At 41.0% G+C, this 21704-nt stretch overlaps 1 protein-coding gene across 3 annotated transcripts in view; it reads left to right on the top strand.

Moving 5' to 3' along the window:
- The window catches only part of MCOLN2 (mucolipin TRP cation channel 2), a 41394-nt gene that overhangs the window by 1937 nt on the left and 17753 nt on the right, over positions 1 to 21704 (top strand). For 2 of the 3 annotated variants that reach the window (XM_054036451.1, XM_054036453.1), the window contains exons 2-7: positions 3052 to 3211; positions 9966 to 10139; positions 20078 to 20231; positions 20779 to 20872; positions 20961 to 21057; positions 21511 to 21610. In XM_054036451.1, coding sequence (XP_053892426.1) covers positions 3052 to 3211; positions 9966 to 10139; positions 20078 to 20231; positions 20779 to 20872; positions 20961 to 21057; positions 21511 to 21610 — 779 coding nt within the window. Of the gene's footprint in view, positions 1 to 1961; positions 2045 to 3051; positions 3212 to 9965; positions 10140 to 20077; positions 20232 to 20778; positions 20873 to 20960; positions 21058 to 21510; positions 21611 to 21704 lie in introns of those variants that run through there. The other variant, XM_054036452.1, reaches the window with a different exon arrangement.

The raw sequence follows: 21704 nt of genomic DNA on the forward strand, positions 1-21704 counted from the left end.
TTTCTCTGTATAGCGCTTTGATATCTACTGATGAAAAGTGCTGTTTAAGAGCTAGGTGTCATCACTATTATTATGGTTAGCATTCTGTAAGCTTATCTAAATTCTTCATAATTGTGTTTGAACATGATAAAATTTTGTAATGTAAACAAATCCATTTGCGCTAGATTGGCGTCTGTGGGGGGAGGGTGTATATGTTAGTTAAAGTCATTAAGCACAGAACTTCTTATCATGGCAGTACTTAATAACAAGAGGACAGTCATGTTGAAGCATAAGACTAAAAAAGAGGAGACATGCATTTTATTCCCGAATGACACAGAATTACCTGTGAGACTTTGGGCAAAATTTCTTTGTATCTAGATATATGACCTTGATTTTGGCTGTATTAAAATGCATGTTCAAACGAGACCACCTTAGCAAGCAATTGAGGCCAGTCTATATATCTGAGCTGTCCCCATCATTATTTACTACTCTATCAAGTTTTGTGTGATATACAGACTTCACCAACAATGATTTAATGTTGTCTCCAAAATAATTGATAAAGACATTGGATAATATTGGGCCAAGAATAGGGATCCCTCTGGAACCCCACTAGAAGCACCCTCTTCCCTGATTTTTGCATAGTGCTAATTTGTTTTTAATCAATCATCATGCAGGACTAAGTCAAATGCCTTACAGAAATCTGTTATGTCAACATGGCTACCTTTGTCAACCAAATTTGTGATCTTTAAAAAAAAAAAAAAAATTATGTAATTCTTTATTAATTGCATTCTGCATCTGTCTTTCCAATATTTTGCCTTTGTCAGTTCCCTTTTTAAATATTGGTATGAGATTAGTTTTTTCCAGTTCTCTGGAATTTCCTTACTCCTTCAACACTCATTAAAAAATTAACATTAATGGTTCAGAGAGCTCCTTGACCTATTCTTATAATTCTCTTGTGTGCTAGTTAGCCAGTCGTGAAAATTTTAAAATATGCAATTATAACAGCTACTGTGTAACATCCTCCTTAGTAAGTATTTTACTAACACTGTAAAATATTAATACTTCATCCTGCTTCTTTCAAAATACAGAATAGAAATGTGTATTGAATAGGTCTGCCTTTTCTTTATCATGATAGACAATTTTACCATCTTTATCTAGTATTGGACCAGTGCCATTGGTAGGATTTCATATGTTCCATAGGTTTCATATGTTTCAAAGACTTCCTTGTTATTTTCCTTAACCTTACAAACCAGCAGTTAGAAAATGCAGACAATTAATAAGGGAAGCTGATGGTATCAGTAAAAATCTGTGGCGATTAGGGCTAAGGATTATTGGATGGAAAGGGCTACAAAAGAGTGAAAGTGCTATTATTATTGTTTATTAATCAACTTGATGTTTTTTAGATAGGTGAACATAAAACAAAACGAAGAACCTCTCTCCAAATAGTATGTCCTGAGGTTTTAAAGAAATATTCATTTAAAAAAATCTTGTTGATGTTTATAAAGCTCTTTTCAGTATCTTACTAGACACAGATTGCTGTCAAATGCCCGAAGGATGCAAACTGAAAAAACAATTTTGTTTTGCTAATTACGATATCTAAAAGCAATCTTTAAATGTTTCTGGTAACTACACTAGGTATACATTTTTCAGGCAGAAATCTGTGTTTTCATGTTGATATCCCTTTAACCACTTTCCTAACATGGTTAAAACTAGCCCAGCTTGGTGCCTTGTTTTTCTTAGGGAAACTTTAAAATTAGTTTTTCTGATTTCGCCCTCCCCCCTGATGTTTCTGAAGCTCTCTTAGCATCTTTGTAATTCTACTGGACTGAACTCCTCACCTCTCCTTTTTTTTTAATTGTACCATAAAATCAGTCACTGTATAATAAACGTAACCTTTGGACTTCAGTGATAAAATCTGTTTTTACTTGCTTACCTGGGAGTGGTACTGTACTGCTCCTCCTAGACTTGAAAATTACTTCTACACTCTTGCTGTTTGAGAAGAGGGTTGGTTGTTTTGTGGGGGTATACTTCATGCAACATACAGTTCTGAATTCTATAACGTACTGTAAGTACACTATACATTGCATATAGACCAGATCAAATGAAGATCAGATATGAATGAATGCATGTTTGAAAACTTTAAATATGTATTTTTCAAGTGTCAATCAAGACTGGGAAATTGCTATCCTAATATATAACTTTGGATATTGGAAATATTTTTCTGAAAGTCTAACGGGAGCAAGAGAACATGTTACTTTTTTGTACTTACAAATGAAATTGTCTTTAATTAGAAAAATTTACAAGTTGAGTTCAGATCTTTAAGACTTAAACAGGAAGTCAGCACTTGCTGCATTTGAAATAAAGGTGAGGAAGTGTGAGAAGAGAAGGGGAAAGAAAAGTTTCTCACTTTTTCACTCTACATCAGTTTCTACAAGTGAATTGAATGTGCTACTATATATGACACCAAAGAATGTGTACATCTTGTTTGTTTATATTTAAAACATGATGTTTTGGTGTGTTTGGAGATGTTTGGTTTTATAGTGAATTTAGTGCTTGTAAAAAGTGCCCAACTGATGGGCCCTTAAACTAAAAATATACTTATGCACAGGAAGTGAAAGTGCAGGTTTTCCCACGCTGCTTTGTCAGTGTGCTTCAAAGCCTAGACCTTTGGTCTCTGAGTACTTTTCTAAAGGGGTTTAAAGGTTAAAGGAAGGTTGTGGTTTATATAAACAAAATGCTTCAAAATGTTTAGATTTAATGAATAGATTTTTTTTAAAAAACCATTTACTAACCTGTATAATGAATATAAAATCACTTTATTGGGCGGAGGTATTTTGGAGAATAGTCACAATGCTGTCTTGAGATGTGCAGTTGGGATAGCATAGTGTGATGAAATAGGTTTGGTAACTACACTGTAATAGGAGAATGTCTCTTCAATTTTACTATTAAAAACTTCATTACAGTTTGTATAGACCTCTAAGTCAAACAGATCTGTGAGATGAATCTGTAATGTATGTAAAGTGTCTGCCAAGACATTCTGTGGGTTTCTAATTAACATATTATTTATGGCAGACGTATGATGGCTCAACCAGATTCAGATCTAGAAGAGGATGCTCTAAAGAAGGATTTGAAGTTTTACTTCATGAACCCATGTGAAAAATACAGAGCCAGACGTCAAATCCCATGGAAACTAGGTTTGCAGATTCTAAAGATAGTTATGGTTACCACACAGGTAAAATATATATATATATGTATGTTCTTACAAAAACATGTAGGTGGAGCAACAAATCAATGGTCTTGGAGTATTGCTTCCTTTGGTTACTCTTTTAACTATCTAAACTTCCTTCCTGGAAAAAAAGTCCAAGATCAGAGGTGAGGAAAGAACACTCTTAAAGGAGTAGGAGTGGATGTGGTGGGAAGAAACAATAATATAAACTAAACTCCTCATGTTCTTTGGTCACCACCTTGGTGCTAACTGGAGCAATTTCAATGAGGGGTTAACTGAAATAGTAGGTCAGATACTGCCAAAGACATTTGTTTCAAAACAATCTTTTCCCTCTAAATCAAGCACCTCATTGTGGATCATATGGTTCTGAATTGGTTGGCTTCATTGGCAGTGCTGTGGCATGCTCTTTGCACCTTCTGCTCTTCACTGCACATAACCCCCACATCTCCTGAGGCCAATGTATTGGTATTGTCACCAGAGTTCGAATCCAGCAACTGTAGAGCCTGCATTATTAATGTAACCAACAACTTTGAATGTTTGGTTTGTATTTGCAAATGCTCTTCTGATTGGCAAGAGCAGATTGTTGACTAGGCAGTTAATCACTTGGGGAGAGTGGCTCAGGATTTTGATTAGACAGTGCATTAATTTGTGCATAAATCAGTGATTTGTTTTGATCTCTAAAATGCAGGAATCTCAAGTGTGAGATTTAACAAAGTGGCATTAAATATATAGCTCTGAAATACAGTAACTCCTCACTTAACGTCCTCCCGCTTAATGTTGTTTCAAAGTTATGTTGTTGCTCAATTAGGGAAATGCTCGTTTAAAGTTGTGCAATGCTCCCTTATAATGTTGTTTGACTGCCTGCTCTGTCCACTGCTTGCTCTTCCACAGAATCTTACAGCGACTTTACAAGGGAGCATTGTACAAGTTCCTCTTCTCCGCCGCCCCTCCCTGCCTCCCAGCGCTTCCCCGTGCTTGGGACTTTCTGGAAGGGTAGGGGAGGAGCTGGGAAGCGCTGTGTCTCCACTCCCCCCTCTTCCCTCCCTCCCTTCGAGAAAGTCCTAAGCATGAAGTGCTGGGAGGGAGGGGGGGGGGAGTGGGGAAGTGTCGCATCTCTGCTCCTGCCCCTCCCTCCCAGAAAGTCCTAAGGCACTTAGGACTTTCTGGGGTGGGGGAGGAGGACCGGGGATGTGACTTGTTCTGGAGAGGAGGTGGAGTGGGGGTGGAAAGAGGTGGGCCTGGAGTGGAGCGCGGGGGGAGGGAAGAGGTGGGCCCGGAGCATCTCCCGGTGCTTGTTCTTCTCCGGGGAAGCTGCTGCTGCGAAGGTGCTTCCTAGCGTCCTTGCCTGCAGTGGGCTGTGCCTGTGTGAGGTAAGCCAGGGGCACTTCCCAGCCACAGTACAGTACTGTACAATATATAATGCCTTTTGTCTGCCCCCCCAAAATGTCCTTGGAACCTAACCCCCAGCAAATACATTAAATCTTATGGGAAAATTGGATTCGTTTAACATCATTTCACTTAAAGTTGAATTTTTCAGGAACATAACTACAACGTTAAGCGAGGAGTTACTGTATACACTGAGCTTCAGCGGTCAATGTCTGAAATTAACAGACTTGCTAGAATCAAGCTACACCTTCAGATATTACCTCTGGCTAATATCCTCCAGACCCCTTCTAGCCAGAGAGGGTGATCTCAGCCTTTCTTAAAAAAATAAATTCTCCACCATTGCGAACATCAGTGCAGGAGTAGCAGCGGAGGGAGCACTAATGTAGACAGAGCTCCAGGCAATGATTGGTATTCTAACTATGCTGTCTAGACCAGACAGACTAAAATGACACTGGCAACTGAAGTCCTGTATACACTAGTGCTCCCGCAATTGCTAGTGGAGCTCTGCTGCTGTTGAGAGCAGTGGGCGGGACATCTTTGCGTGAGGTGGCGTGGAGAAGACTAGTATGGGCACAACCATGATGATACCAATTCCACCAGGTTTTTTTCAGAATATTATCAGAAGCTAAGAGGTAATATTGTCTTGCTTGATTCTACTGAGCTGTTAGTCAAAGCCTTTTCCCATTGTCCAGGTCAGGGAGACACCGGTTATTACACTACCTTCTAGCTCTTATACACAGGGGTTTAATCATGAGTGGAATGAGGCAACACACAGCTTTAAAGCCCATCCTAATCCATCCCATACCCTTCACCATCACTCAAAGTCCATCCTAACCCACAAGCATTAGTGCCTGTGCTGGTGATTAAACTTCTGGATTGCCATGCTTGCTGTCCTAGTCTGTCCTCTGCTTGGTCTCTGTGTTAGGCCTGACTCTCCTGGGGCGGAAGAGATGCAGTGCTGATTTGCTTTCTGAGGCCACTGCCAATTCAGGTACCTGGGCTTTTTTTGGCACCTTTTAGCGGTGCAGTGAAGTGGCTGTAGGGTGACCAGATGTCCCGATTTTTATAGGGACAGTCCCGATTTTTGGGTCTTTTTCTTACATAGGGTCCTATTACCCCCCAAACCTTGTCCTGATTTTTCACATTTGCTGTCTGGTCACCCTAAAGTGGCTGTCACTTCTGGTCCATGTTCAGCAGCTGATTGGGTAGCCAGGATGAGGAAGCAACAGAATCACTGAAGGGAAGTACATTGCTACTTAAAGGGGGCAGTCTTGTACACTTGTAGCGGGCATATGGGCAGGTCCTAATGAGCATGCTTGAGTTTTGGAATAAGGCCAAGCTCCCTAGGGGTGACTTTGGTGTACTTTATGCTTATTCTTACAAGAGTATCCCTGTCACTAGCTGTCTGACTCTGGGAAACCACTGAGTTTCAGTATGTTAAGCCAGTTAATTGGAGTGACTCCTTCCATATGGTAAGATGAAGGCAATTTGTCCTTTCTCTGCTGGATTGCAGAAGTGACTTTTGTCCAAGTATCAGTATATTTTAGTGCAAAGTGGTGTTAGGGCCCCCTAAGGATTCCACATGCCCCCCAAATCAAGACTGACAGCCTTTTTTTTTTTTTTTTCCTTTTTCTTTTCTTCCTTACAGTACTTGGGGGAAAGGCTCTAATTTACTGATATTAGCTAGAAATTGCCATGAATTCATTCATAGAACTTACGTTAACAGCTTTGCAATCCAAAGAGCATCTAAGTAGAACTCCTGCTAAATCCCCTGAAGAATCTTGCAAACTTCTTGGCCAGAATTCAACACTTGTTCTAAAGGTTGTGTGGATATAACCAGGCACCGATGACCTGGAATCCCCTGTTCTGGTCATCTTGCCACATTACATAAATAGTTCACTGTGAATAGCATTGCTTTGTGCACTCATTTAGCCCAGAGCTAACTAGTTACCATCTAGGAGAGACAAGAAAGTACTCACTGGAGGGGAAAAAATAGATTTTATTTTTCTATTTAAAGAGAGCCTGTCGGACAGTAAATTCAGATTTCATATACTGTTAATGCTGGGAACAAGAATAGGGGCTTGCTTACCTTTTAGTGGGGATTTCTTTGTACTTTCCCTCTCCTCTCTCGTTCAGTTGGTTTCTTGTAGATCTTGAAAAATTATACATGGCCTAGCCAAAGAACTAAACCTTTTAATCAGAGGCTGAGATGAAAACTAGGGAGGAAGAGACAATGCTCTGGTGGGACTCTGGGTCCCTTACACCCTTGCTGTGGGGTTTGCGGAGAGTGCTAGGATTCCTATCACTTGGGATCTCTGTTCAGAGGGTCCATTTATGTATTGGCCTTTGACTTATGGAAGGGATATGGGGAATCTCTGCTAGTCTACATAAATCTCCATGAACAACTTCAGCCCCTGCCTCTGCTGCTAATTATAGCTTCTCCAAGCAGCACCTTTATGCAATTAACTTCATTTTTGTCACTTTCAGTGGTGCCCATGGGGTTCTGAATAGTTTTTTCATTCTGGTGCAGTGCTTAGCAGCAGACAAATGAGAGATGTCTGCAGGCTCAGGAAGACAGCCTCCTTAATGCAGTTCTGTCTTCAGGCTAGTACTCTTTTTCTTCAGTGAAAGGTTAGATTATGCAGAAACAGCTGGGTCCAAACACTTCATATTTGCCACTAACAAGTAAGAGAGTTTATTTTTCAAGCTCTGGGTTCCTTCCTGTGCTCTCTCCTTTTTCTGCTCTTCCACTGTGAGATTCCAATTACCTTACACTGTTCTTCTTTCATGCCAAAATATATGTGAAGTAAACCACTTACATTTTTCTCATAAAAATTGTTTTTAAAAGGGGTGTTAGTGTAATGATAGGAAACTGGCTCAGTAAAAATAGCAAGTTTTTCATCAATAGCTCTGTCCCCATGTGTATTCAGATTCTTATTGCATTACAGACAAAAACAATTTTTTAAATACTGTTATCTATAAAAGCTCTGCATTGCTATGGATTAGTGGACTGGATTCTATTTTGTGTCCTGCATCCTCAACAAAACTGTCAGCTAAATTCTAATTACAGAAACCTTATTACTGATGATGTAAGTGACAGAACACATCTTGACATTCAGATCTCAGGGTGAGTTAGAAAAAAATAAGTAGATTTCATAAGGAAGTGTTTGTGCGATAAACTTGAAACCACATTGTTATTTGTTGTCAGCTTGATTTACTATAATTGTACTTTTAATCATCAAAGCTCTTCAAATTCAAAGTGATTTCTTAGATTTGAATGACTTATCTCCTACTCAGGGAGGGCATGAGGTGAATGAATTGCTTTTGCATTTTCCACAGAAAACTCTTAGCTTTTCCGATTCAAATAGTTTCAAGCGCTTGCACTATGAATACATTACTGTGTATGTAGTTAAAAGAAGTGAAAATGCATCTCCTGGGCTGTACTCGATAATGATTATGCATTAAGTGTCTAAGCTCCAAAATAATGTAGTAGGAGTTTCAGTATTTCATGGCATGCATGTCAGTGAAGTAAACGGTATTTTTCCTTCCCTTGTTTTCAGCTTGCATCAGCTTATGCAAAGTGGGATTTTGTTTTCTAGGCTTTGGCAAAAGAGACCCTTTACTATTCTTTTGTGATCTTCTATTGTAATCAGGGCTGTCAATTAATCGCAGTTAACTCATTAGCAGTATTTTGTGTTGTAATTGAAATCAAAGTGTGTATAACTTTTTTATTACAAATTATTATTGCACTGTAAAAATGATAGAAATAGTATTTTTTTCAGTTCACCTCATACAAGTACTGTAGTGCAATTTCTTTGTCATGAAAGTGCAACTTACAAATGTAGGGTTTTTTGTCTTGTTTTGTTACACAACTGCACTCAAAAACAAAACAATGTAAAACTTCAGAGCCTACAAGTCCACTCAGTCCTACTTCTTGTTCTGCCAATCCATAAGGCAAACAAGTCTGTTTACATTTACAGGAGATAATTCCACCCTCTTCTTATTTACAATGTCAACAGAAAGTGAGAACAGGCATTTTGCATGACACTTTTATAGCCGGCATTGCAAGGTATTTATGTGCCAGATACACTAAACATTCGTATGCCCCTTCATGTGTCAGCCACCATTCCAGCAGACATGCTTCCATGCTGATGATGCTTGTTAAAAATTAATGCATTAATTAAATTTGTGACTGAAGTTGTTGGGGGAGAATTGTATGTCCCTTGCTCTGTTTTACCTGCATTCTGCCATATCTTTCATGTTATAGTAGTCTTGGATGATGACCCAGCACATGTTCATTTTAAGAACACTTTCACTCAGATTTCACAAAACACAAAGCCGGTACCAGTGTGAGATTTCTAAAGATAGCTACAGCACTTGACCCAAGGTTTAAAATCTGAAGTGCCGTCCAAAATCTGAGAGGGACAAGGTGTGGAGTATGCTTTCAGAAGTTTTAAAAGAGCAACACTCCGATGTGGAAACTACAGAACCCGAACCACCAAAAAAGAAAATCAACCTTCCGCTGGTGGCATCTGACTCGGATAATGAAAATGAACATGCGTCAGTCTGCACTGCTTTGGATTGTTATCGAACAGAACCCGTCATCAGCATGGACGCATGTCCCCTGGAATGGTGGTTGAAGCATGAAGGGACATATGAATCTTTACCGCTTTCGGCACATAAATATCTTGTAACGCCCGCTACAACAGTGCCACGAAAATGCCTGTTCTCATTTTCAGGTAACATTGTAAACAAGAAGTGGGCAGCGTTATCTCCTGCACATGTAAATAAACTTATTTGTCTGAGCAATTGGCAGAACAAGAAGTAGGAATGAGTGGACTTGCAGGCTCTAAAATTTTACATTGTTTTATTTTTGAATTAATTTTTTTTTTTTTAACATCAACATTTGTAAGTTAAAGTTTCATGATAAAGACATTGCACTACGGTACTTGTGTGAGGTGAATTGAAAAATACTATTTCTTTTGATTTTTTTTTACAGTGCAAATACTTGTAATCAAAAATAAATGTAAAGTGAGCACTGTACACTTTGTATTCTGTGTTGTAATTGAAATCAATATATTTGAAAATGTAAAAAACATCCAAAAATATTTAAATAAATGGTATTCTATTATTGTTTAACAGTGTAATTAATCGCGTGATTAATTTTTTAATCATGCAACAGCCCTACTTGTAATGTTAACTTGCTTTTTTTTTTTTTTAAGGAGTCTGGTATTGACACAATACAGAAACTTCTTACTTTCCAATTTGTGCTAATTACAACTAATTACAACTTGAAGATGTTAATTGCTGTGTTACTATCATTAGCATGTTAATGATGGAATTGTATTCTAACTTGAATTTTTTTTTTTTTTAGCTTATTCTTTTTGGTTTGAGTAACCAGTTGGTGGTTTCCTTCAAAGAGGAGAACACTATTGCCTTTAAGCATCTGTTTCTGAAAGGCTACTCTGGGGTTGATGAAGATGATTATAGTTGCAGTGTATATACACAGCAGGATGTTTATGACAGCATTTTTTTTGCTATTAATCAGGTAAGTGTTTTGTGTGTTTCTGTGTATAATAAACAGCATGAGTATTGCTTAAAAGTCACAGCCAATAAGATGTTGCTCAGTTTCCATTTTCTGTTCTGGTTAATTTCATACAGATTGCAAATATCCTAACTGGTCATCTGATTAAAATAAACAGTCAAAGTTAGGTTTCACTCAGTGTTTATTTTCATGTATATGCTTAATCTTAATTTTTTGACTCAGTCATAACACGAACACTGAAGTTGTTCATATTAGATTATTAATTTCCAAACTTGCTGTGGCAGATGATTTGGGTTTTACTTTAAGTAGAAATGGAACTGAACATTCCAAAAATTCATGCTTACAGCTATAGTGAATCACAGCTTTGTAGCATCATTGCCAGAAGTCTCAACATGGGAATGTAGTACTTCCAGGAATATCAGGACAGAGCCTTAAGTTTAGTATGGTATTTTAAAAGGAATTTGGATGATATGATAAACAACTTAAATAATTGTTTAAAAATTTTAAAATAAAAAAGGATAAAATTCCAGCAAACAGTTCGTTAACATGCACATAAAATAGAAAATGATGGGGAAACAAAAGGTAGAAAATAAAAAAATGGAAGTCCTTTCTTTTTTTTTTTTTTTTTTTTGTTTTTTTTAAAAACATCACATGAGGGCCAGGTCTCTTCTGTGGTCCAGTACAGTTCAGAAGTGTGGGGCTTTAAGTCACCCTTACTTGAGCCTGCCCAGTTCGAAGACCTATTATGGGCACTTGTCCAATTGAGGCTCAATTTAGAGCAGCTTTAGGGCTGCTCAGCATTTTGCAGACTGGTAATGGTCCTCATGCAGCCACTATAGCAGTCAGGAATTGGTGGAATGCAAAAGCCATACTCTTTCTCCTTTGGCCAGGCCCCCACCTCAGGGCTCTTTACCTCCTGGCAATGCCCATAAACAATGGGAAATCCTCAGCAGAGCAAATCCACTGTTTCTGCTCAGATAGGCAGAGGATCTGGCCTGTGTTGTGTAAAATGGTGACTGATTTGTACATGTCTCTTCTCGGTTCTCCTTCAGAATTTTCTTCAATTGTGCTGCTGTTTTACTTTTAATCTGTTATTTCTTTCCTTTTTATCTCTCCTTCTTGGTTTACTACTTTCTTCCTTCTTTTGTAGGCACTAAGGCTGATTTGAAGCCCCAGCTAGAAGACTAGTGAAAGGATAGATTTATTTCATCGAGCAGGAGTCAAGTATGCGATACAGGCATCAGATATAAAGGTCTCTTTGTATGACGTCTATATTCTATAAATGTAGACATTTATAGAGGAATTTTTTCCAGTCACTGTAGCTTAGGTTTGTTAGGGCTTTGCAGGTTTTCAGACTTTAACCCCTTTGGTTGAGTGACTTCAACTTGTTGTTTGGCACATATATATGGCTGAGATTATCAAAAAAGAGGCCAGTGATTGTGGGTGCCCAAACTGAGGCTTTGAAAGAGCTTGGCTTGGCTATTTTTTTTTTTTTTTCTTCCCAGAGGTTGTGTTCTGCACTTCCTGAAAATCAAGCCCCTTGTAGGTGTCTCAATTTGGGCACCCAAAATCACTAGCTTCTTCTTGAAAACCTTGGCCATGTGTATCCAGTAATTCCAAGGCAACAGCATGCAGCCTTCCTATAGCTGAAAAGTAATAATTAAGTCTTGCATAATTGTGGAGGACTAAATGTGTAATGGACAGTCCCCATGATATCTGAATGTTTTTTGCAACTAAATTAACTACTAGATCATTGGTTCTCTCCACATTTCTGAGAATATGTATTACACAGAACATACCCTCTCTGCTGATTTTCTTACATTTTCTGTCTCATATGGGTATTTTTATTATGGGGAAATTATGTCAAAAAGATGTTCTATTATCAAATGTAACAAGTGTAGTTTCATGAAGCACCAAGATGATATGTTTGCCTTCAAAGCAACACAGAGTGCTGCAGACTGCTCATTCTCAACATGCTGGACTTTTTTTTTTTTTTTTTTTTTTTCTTTTAGGGACCTTGCTTTAACTTCCTGTTCTAGTGATCCAGTCTGTAGGTGATGAATTCATGGATTGCCATGGCTGGGTGATTCATCCATAAGGAGGATAGCTAACTGTAGGAGAGTGTGTGTGGGTGTGGGGAAACCACTACTAGAGATGGTATCCAGGTACAGTGAGGTGTTCAGAGGGCCCCTAATTTGCATACCATCTTGACAACTGGAGGACTGATTCCTTCGATAGATGGAGATGTAATGGTGTTGATTAATTTCTCGTATTTTTCTCTTCCACTAACTTGGTTTTGTTACCTAGACTTACCTTCCTTCATCTTCTTTTAATCCAGGCATTGTTCTCACATGGGTACTGAGACTTCTGGCAAATGGTATTGTCTGCATTTGACATAAAGAAGATGTGGAGCTGCGTAGTGTTGGCACGTTACTGGGGTTGAGTCCATGATCTCTTCTGGTGGTTTTAGTGGATATTGGATAGCAGGATGGAAAGAGCCTTGTGGAGCACATTTAAAGGAGAGTCCTGCATGTAAATATGCAGTTGTCCATAACAACCATTTTGAGGACTGATTTATGGTGCAGCTGACACTTATTAGACCTTCCAAGTGTGTCAGCAGTGTTCCATGATAACCTCTGTGGAATGTTGTCCATGGCAAGTAGGAGACTTGGACTCTCTGTGATACTAATTGTTCTAACACCAGGTTGGGATGTGTCTGGGGTGTTGTCAAAAGTAAGCTGAAATCTAAGGGTATGTCTACACTGGCAGAGTTACAGCGCTGCTCAGAGACTGCTGAAGGGAAACCACTGTTGTGTGTTCACACTATCAGGTGCCTGCGCAATAGCGTGTTCACACTTGCGGCACTTGCAGCGGTATTCGGAGTGGTGCGCTCTGTGGGGATAGCTGCCCAGAGTATCTCTTCCTCTTCTGCCGCTAAGAGATGTGGGAAGACAGAGGAGGTCGCGGGGCATCCTGGGTCCTGTCCCAATGCCGCGTGATGCATTGCTTCGCATCCCAGCAATCCCCGTGCTTCTGTCTGCATTTGGTGCCATCTTTCAACAGTCTGTATACTGCGCGCTCTGCCTCTTCGGTCTGCAGGAATGGATCCTGAACTGTTGACTAGTATGCTGCTCGCTCTGACCAACATGTCACAAGTGGCAGTGGAGTTATTCCTTAAACTACAAAGGCAAGAGGAGTGTGACATTGATCTCGCCACGTGTACTAGCTACGACACGAGATTGATTGATTGACATTCACGGAGGTGCTGACCACAGTGGAACGCCGCTTTTGGGCTAGGGAAACAAGCAGAGTGGTAGGATCACGTAGTCCTGCAAGTCTGGGATGACAAGCAGTGGCTGCAGAACTTCCGGATGAGGAAAGCCACGTTCATGGGACTGTATGATGAGCTAGCCCCAGCCCTGTGGCGTAAGGACACAAGAATGAGAGCTGCCCTGCTGGAGAAGGAGCGTGTGGCTATTGCAGTCTGGAAGCTGGCTACTCCAGACTGCTACCGATTGGTCTCTAACCAGTTCAGAGTGGGAAAGTCTACCATTGGATTCCTGTTGATGGAAGTGTGCAGGGCCATTAATTGCATCCTGCTCTGAAAGACCGTGACTCTGGGCAATGTGCATGACATTGTGGATGGCTTTGGACAAATGGGCTTCCCTAACTACAGATGGGTGATAGATGGCACACATATTCCAGTTCTGGCGCCAGACCCCCTAGCTACCGAGTACATTAATTGGAAGGGGTATTTCTCAATGGTTCTCCAGGTGCTTGTGGATCATCGTGGGCATTTCACGGACATTAACGCAGGCTGATCCGGAAAGGTGCATGACACATGCATCTTTCGGAACACTGGCCTGTTCAGGAAGCTGCAAATGGGGACTTTCTTCCCAGACCAGAAGATCATGGGGGAAGTCAAAATGCCCATTGTGATCCTGGGAGACCCTGCCAACCCCTTAATGTCATGGCTTATGAAGCCATACACGGGGCAACTTGACAGCAGCAAGGAGCAGTTCAACAACAGGCTAAGCAAGTGCAGAATGACTGTTGAGTGTGCTTTTGGCCGTTTAAAGGCCTGCTGGTGCTGCCTCTATGGGAAGCTGGACCTGGCCGATGACAATATTCCATTGCTTATAGCCACGCGCTGTGCGCTGTAATATTTGTGAAGGAAAGGGTGAAAGCTTCACTCAGGGCTGGACCACAGAGGCTCATTGCCTGGAGGTTGAGTTTGAACAGCCAGAGACCAGGGCTATTAGAGTGGTGCGGGGCATAAGGATCAGGGATACCTTGAGGCAGCAATTTGAAGTTGAAGGCCACTAATATTTGTTGCTATGCTTGGGAGTGCAGTGCTTGTAATGCTAGGATATGATTGTGATTGGGGCAGACGATGCAATATGAAGGTTTAACATAATTGTCTGTTGCTTTGCAGGACTCCGTTTGCTTTCAATTAATAGAATAAAGATTGCTTTCAAACTAACACAACTCTTTTTTATTAAAAAACAACTACTGGAGGAGAGAGTTCAAAAAAAAAAAAAAAAAAAAAAGCATCAGCACTGATGTGGATGGGGAGAAGGGAAGGTCTCAGAAGGAGGAGGGGTCCTGGGACAGCTAAAGATTTGTGTATGCCCAGGGATCATATCCAGCTGCCTTCTTCGGAGTACAATGCAGCGGGTACTGTACTTCAGCAGGGCCAAACTGCAGAGGGATGAGTGTTGAGTGCAGTGGGTACTGTGAGTCTGAAGTGCTGGACTGTGACAGGGGAGGAGTGGAATGCTGTGGGTACAGACTAGAGCCAGGAGGTTGATAAGTGTGTTGGTGGTGTCTGGGGGAGCATGGGAAAGAGCTTTGCAACAGCGGCTGCAGGGGAAGGCGGGCGTGGAACTGCTTGGTTTGCAGTGCTAATATTGCCTGGAGCGCGTCTGCTTGGCGCTCCATAACATTTCAGAGCTGCTCCGTGGCTTCATTCTGGTACGCTGCATTCTCCTTTCAGTCCTTCTTCTCGCTGTCCCGCCACTCCTTCAATTCTTGTTTTTCAGCTACGGAGTGCATCATAACATCACACAGAAAGTCCTCCTTAGTTCTTCGTGGATGCTTTCTAATTCTGCGTAGCCATTCAGCTGGCAATAACAAAGAGGGAGGCTGTGCTCCCACGGGCATCTCGGTGAAGTTTAAAGGCAACATTTTACAGAAGCAATATTGTTTGCAACATACAGAACAGTGATTTAAAACACAGCCAGTATTCACGTATCTGTCACTTGCCTGGGGTCAACTGGCTGACCCCAGGCAAGCGCACATGAGCCACAAGACCCCCAGAATGGTGAGTAACTGCAGGGGCAGGGGAAATCCGTGTTCCAGGACCATACTGTACACTGGGCACATGGCTCTTGGGGAGAGCCAGCACTGTAGGGGGGCCTGATAATCGTTCCTGTCCCCACATTTTCCACAGATTTTGATCATTATGGAAGATATCTCGCTGCTGAGGGTGAACAGAGAATCAAGGGAGGGTCTTCTCCAAGACTGCGGCTTCCGCCCTTATGTGGCTCGCCTGTGTGCAGCAATGGTTCTTCTCCGTCCTCCCCCCTGTGATGGCACAATGGCGGGAGAAAGTTACCATTAATGGGGCAAGAAACAAAGCAGCTCTGCCAAAGAACCTGCAGCAGCGGATTGCCCAGTATCTCTGAGAGTTTTCTGGAGATCTCTGAGGCAGATTCCCATGAAGTGAGGGAGTCAGTGAACAGCCTGTTCCGCCGCTCAGACTAGGCATGTGGTGGTATGCACAACATACAGACACAAGCCTGCTTTCTGCAACCCTCCTGCCCCCAACAACTCGCCTCAGCGATTCCCAAAATCAGATCCACGTACCCGGGGCCTCCTCTCCTGTTTGCGCTTTGCCAACATCCGACAGCTGTGACTGGCTAGCCTCCTCTGGGGTAGAAAAGAGCTCCTGGCTGCATGCATCTCTGACCTCAGAGGCATCCTCTGCCTCTGGGTCCCTCTCCCCCTCCACATCCTCATCCAAGACTTCCTCCTCCTGGCTCGGTCCACTCTCAACTGGCATGCGAGCCACTGAAGTATCACAGTGTCCTTCGCAGTGGAGGTGGGGTCGCCACCAAGTATCGCGTCCAGCTCTTTGTAGAACCAGCAGCTCGTGGGCGCAGTACCAAAGCGGCGTTTTGCCTCCTGCAACTTGTGGTAGGCGTTCCGCAGCTCCTTCTCTTTGACCCTGCATTGCAGTGTGTCCCAGTCATGGCTCCTTTCTGTCATGCATCGTGAAATCTGTCCGTAGGTATCATAATTCCTATTGCTGGAGCGTAGCTGGGACTGGACAGCTTCCTCTCCCCAAATGCTGATGAGGTCCAGCAGCTCGGCATTGTTCCAAGCAGGGTATCACCTGGTGCATGGAGCAGGCATGGCCACCTGGAACGATGCCCTGAGACCACTGCACACATCACCAAGCAAACAGGAAGGGGACTTTCAAAATTCCAAAGGAATTTATGGGGTGGGAATGATGGTTGGTCACCTGAGGGCAGGGCAGTAGAGTTCAAACTGATGACCAGAGAGGCAAGAACAGGCATTGTGGGACACCTCGCAGAGGCCAATCGCAGCGCTGTAATAGACCACGGTGTCTGCACTGGCACCGTGGTGCTGTACTCCTGGCGCAGAAAGCTGTACACCTCTTGTCGGGGTGGGTTTTTTTTACAGCGCTGCAACTGCGCCCTAAGTGACTCAGCGGTGTGTACACCTTGGGAGTTACAATGCAGAAAGCTGCTTTACTGTGCAGAAACTTGCCAGTGTAGACAGGGCCTCAGTTGGTTATTTAACTTCTCAATTATCTTGTTCAGGAAGGGGAGGTTAGATAGTGATGAAAATTATTAGATGGGGCGGGGTTGTTCATTTTATTTTAGCTTTGGTTTGACCACTGCGTGTTTACAGGAAGGAAGACTTTTCAAAGGATGTTGGCTATTGCATTGGCTTATTGGCCAGGGGCTCAGGAACTCTTTATTGTGTTTTGCCACCCATGATGGACATGAGTCAGTGTTATATGGGGGCTTGGGTTTCCTCTACCATTTAAGGGACTTCTTGCCCGTTGGGAGTCTCTTGAGCAATGACTATTGACATTTAAATTGAGTTGGCAAACAGCTGCTTTCATAGGTGTTCAATAGTCAGTTCGGCTGTATGGATATTAAAGAATTCTATGAAGTGCTGTGTCCCCAGTTACTCATCTCAGCAATGTTCTAGCTCCCTTACCAGCCTAGAAAGCATGACTCCAGACTCCTTTATTGTTGAACCCAGCAACAACAACAATACTTAGCTCTTACATAGCACTTTTTATCAGTAGGTCTCAAAGGAGCTCAGTATCGTTACCCCCATTTTACAGATGGGGGAAACTGAGTCACAGAGAGGTGAAGTGACTTGTGCAAGGTTACTCAGCAAGCCAGTGGTACAGCCAGAAATAGAACCTAGATCTTCTGACTCCCAGTCCCATGGTCCTTTAGGCTGTACTTCTCTGTATTTCATCTCCTCTACCAGTATAGATCTTTGCTGTGTTAGTATTGAAAATTAAGGTGAACATAAAGACAAGAAAACGAAGGACCTTGATATTGCAATGAAGGATACTTTAAAAGGACTAAATTCTGCCTGAACTTACTTCCTATGCAACCCTCTTGGGGTGTATGGGAGGTAAGTCAGAACAAAATTTGAGTGGGATTTTCAGTCCTGCTCTGTTGTGGCCTAAGATTTTATTAGGGAGAGCTTGTCTTTTATCGTAGCCTAGTAAACGAATCTTAAATTCTAAATGAGAGATTTTTAGTTTTAAAAAATTATATTGGAACTCACCAGTGGCTGAATACAAATCAAAAGCTGTTTTCCCTTTTAATGTACAATTTTTCAGTTCCATCTCTGAGTGCCTGACGAGATCAGCTCCCCTGCACTTGGTTTCTTTGTGGCAAGAATCTTCCCAAGCTCTGTGTGTGCTCCATGGATGCATATTGTCTAGTATATATGTGGTTTTGTTACATTGCAGTCAAAGCAGCAACTCATCTCCACCTTGTCCAGCGAATGGGCAGTAAAGCTGTTTGCCTTAGATCTTGTGGGGGTGGGGGGGGAATCTTAAAACTTGCTAAAATTTCTATTTTTTTCAGGACTTAAAATCCTTTAAAAATAAAAATGTAAAGGCTTTACAAATTCTGTTTAATATCCTGCTTTTTTTTTTTTCTGGTCATCCTATGAAAGTTCTTAAAAGTATGGGATGGTGAGGGGGTTGTACTAACTTTCTTTTAAATTTATGTTTATAATCTTTTAAATTCCCCTTTTTCTGTAGTTGCATCTCTCCATCAATGTATCTTGAAGCTCTTCTCTGAACTCCCCTTTAAGGCAGGCACATAATATGCACCTGGGGAGAGTGTTGTTTTAAGTAGCTGGAGCACAGGGAACTGAGAGCCTGGGCTCCTGGAATATGTTCCAGGCCCTGTGACTGATTACCTGTGTGACCTTTGACATGTCTGTGATGTTGCACTCCATATGATTTTATGAAAATATGCTAATGAGTGTGAGTATAATGTAACTGAAATATGCTTCATGCAAAAGGTCTCTTGTAAGGTATCATTACAAAGCTTATAATCTACTGAGTGTGTTCATTCTATTTGTATGCATGTATCATTCTTGTATCTGAAACTAGAAATATGAAATATAACTCTGAGGTCCTATTGTGATTATGCAAAGTGTGGGCCGTTAATGGTGGTTTGGAATCTTGATGGCTCCCATCAACTAGGACAATTGGTTGTAAATGGCTCTATTTACTTGCAAGCCTTCCTCTGAGTCAGGCCAGGAAGAATGAAGTCTTGGGGTCTCCCAGGACATGTGACCATGTCACCTGGTACTGGAATCCATCTTAAACCTGGTGCTTTTCCATTTAGAAGGAGGGGTGGGGACCCAGGGAGACACAAGATTCTGGCCTTGTGCCAAAGCTATATAAGGGGGTGGAACAGAACAAAAGGGCTGCTGTCATGAGAAATCCCCTAGCTACCACCTGAGCTGGAACAAGGACTGTACCAGGGGAAAGGATTGGGCCCAGACTAGAAAGGAGTCTAGTCTATGAAAGAAGCTTATTGGAACATCTCTGAGGGTGAGATTTATCTGTATTCAGTTTCTTAACGTATTAGGCTTAGACTTGCATGTTTTTGTTTTATTTTGCTTGGTAACTTACTTTGTTCTGTCTGTTATTACTCAGAACCACTTAAATACTACTTTTTATATTTAATAAAATCACTTTTGCTTGTTAATTAACCCAGAATAAGTAATTAACACCTGGGAGAGTAAACAGCTGTGCATATCTTTCTATCCGTGTTATAGAGGGCGGATAATTTGAGTTTAACCTGTATAAGCTTTATACAGAGTAAAACAGATTTATTTGGGGTTTGGATCCTATTGGGAACTGGGTATTTGGGTGCTGGAGATAGGAGCATGTCTTAAGCCATTTTTTAGTTAAGTCTGCAGCTCCGGGGGACATGGTTCAGACCTGGGTCTTCGTTTGCAGCAGACTGGTGTGTCTAGCTCAGCATGACAGGGTTCTGATATCCCAAGCTGGCAGGGAAAATGGGCTCCGAAGTAGTTTCAGCACATCAGGTGGCAGTCCCAAAGAGGTCTCTGTGACCGAATCCATCACAATGTCCTTGTAGAGTATAATTATATTCACCTGCCTTGTTGAGGCTTGACTAATTTTGAGATCCTTGAATCAAACTTGTTATGCAAATACAAAAAGTGTATGAAAAGCTGATACTGTGGACCATTAAATTTGTTAATGGAAAAAAAACAAATTTGAATGAATGTGGGCAAAGAAAACATATTTATGGGCATCAGTAATTTTTTGTGAATAGGCTGATGTGAGGATAATTAAGATAACAACTGAAAAAGTGTGTTTTTTATTTTTAAATTAGTACTGCCAATTAAAGAATATATCCCTGGGCACACTTGGTTATGAACAAGATGAAGACGATGTGTCAGGCTTACAGATCTGTAAACAACAGTACAAGAAAGACACAATGCTTCCTTCCAATGATACGCTGAACATAGACATTGCCATCGAAACAGGTACAGTACTGCTGTAAATTTAACAAAAAAAAAGTGTTGCCATGGACATTTTATGTATTGTAATGGCAAATCATCAACAGTAAGTTAGTATTTTATTTGTGTGGCAATTCTACTTTAACTTAGGAAAGTTAACCCACTTCTCCCCTATTTTATTCTTTAATATCCACCTAGAAATTACTACTTTACAGCATAAGCATTGTAGGTCATCACAGTAAGACTTTTTCTCTGAAAACTTTTCAGCTGTTGACCTTCTGTATGAGAGAAGCTGCTGATCAGAGGCCAGATATTGAGTGTTGTTGAATGCTGTCAATCACCATTAACTTCAGTGGGAACATTTAGCACCTTTCAGTATTGGGGCCCTACAGAAGATGCCTGCACCTTCTCATGGCCTCATTAACTTGAGCGGGGCTCCACACTGAGCAGCTTGCAAGATCAGGACCTACATCTGTGTCCACCAGTATCCAGTTACCTCAGTTTTCTGCCTTACTTTATTTGTAAAATAGTCATTTTGAATGAAACTTTTAAAAAATTTGTTTTCCCCCCATAGACTGTATTCACCTAGAGCCACAGATGCTAGCTACTAAGAGGTTTGGTGATTTGAAGATGATAAATTCATCATTTTTCAACTTTGAATTTTATAGGTAAAGTAAGTTTTGAAAACCCATCCATTCATATGAAAATAGTGGAATCTATTGTATGCAATTCACTGCATTTATTTTTATTCTTCAGGCTTATACAGATTGAAATCTCCTTTCAACTTAAAGGCATTGATCTACAAACAATTCATGTCAGAGAATTGCCTGACTGCTACGCCTTTCAGAATACTGTAAGTGCATTTCAGATGTATACACATGGAAACAAGTGTTCCAGAGTCCAGCACATTTCTTATTGGTGTCCTGACTGCAAAATGGAAAAAATTCAGCGTGCACTCTCTCCATTGACACCCGTGCAAAATGATGTGATTGCTTGGGTGTCAATGGGACAGATCTCTTATAACAAGTAACTATTTATTTTCCTCAAACATGGTTCTCCTCTTCAATTTTTTAAATGTTTTGTTCTTCATGAGAAGTAAAATCATTGATTGTTTTGCACTTGCATATTGTTTCAGATGTATTTTTCCATGTATATTAATCTATGATGATAGCTTTATTTACAGATTATCTAGATTAAGCAGTACCAGTGGGTATCAATCTAGTCTTTGACTCTGCATTTTTTGACAGTGTTAATTTTGCTAGTTTTGCTTTCATCAAATGATAAATCTTTACACTTGTGTTTGCAGATTACTTTCAACAACAGAGCCCACAGTGGTAAAGTAAAAATTTATTTTGATAGTGATGCTGATATTCAAGAATGCAAAGACTGGCATATATCTGGATCTAGTAAGTATGGTGCATATGTGTTCTGCATGGTGAAAATCTGATGGTTTCCAGTAAATCTATATCATTGTTCCACTTCTGAATATATATGATAACT

This window comes from Malaclemys terrapin, chromosome 8 (genome assembly GCF_027887155.1).
Source record: "Malaclemys terrapin pileata isolate rMalTer1 chromosome 8, rMalTer1.hap1, whole genome shotgun sequence".
Lineage (NCBI taxonomy): Eukaryota > Metazoa > Chordata > Testudines > Emydidae > Malaclemys > Malaclemys terrapin.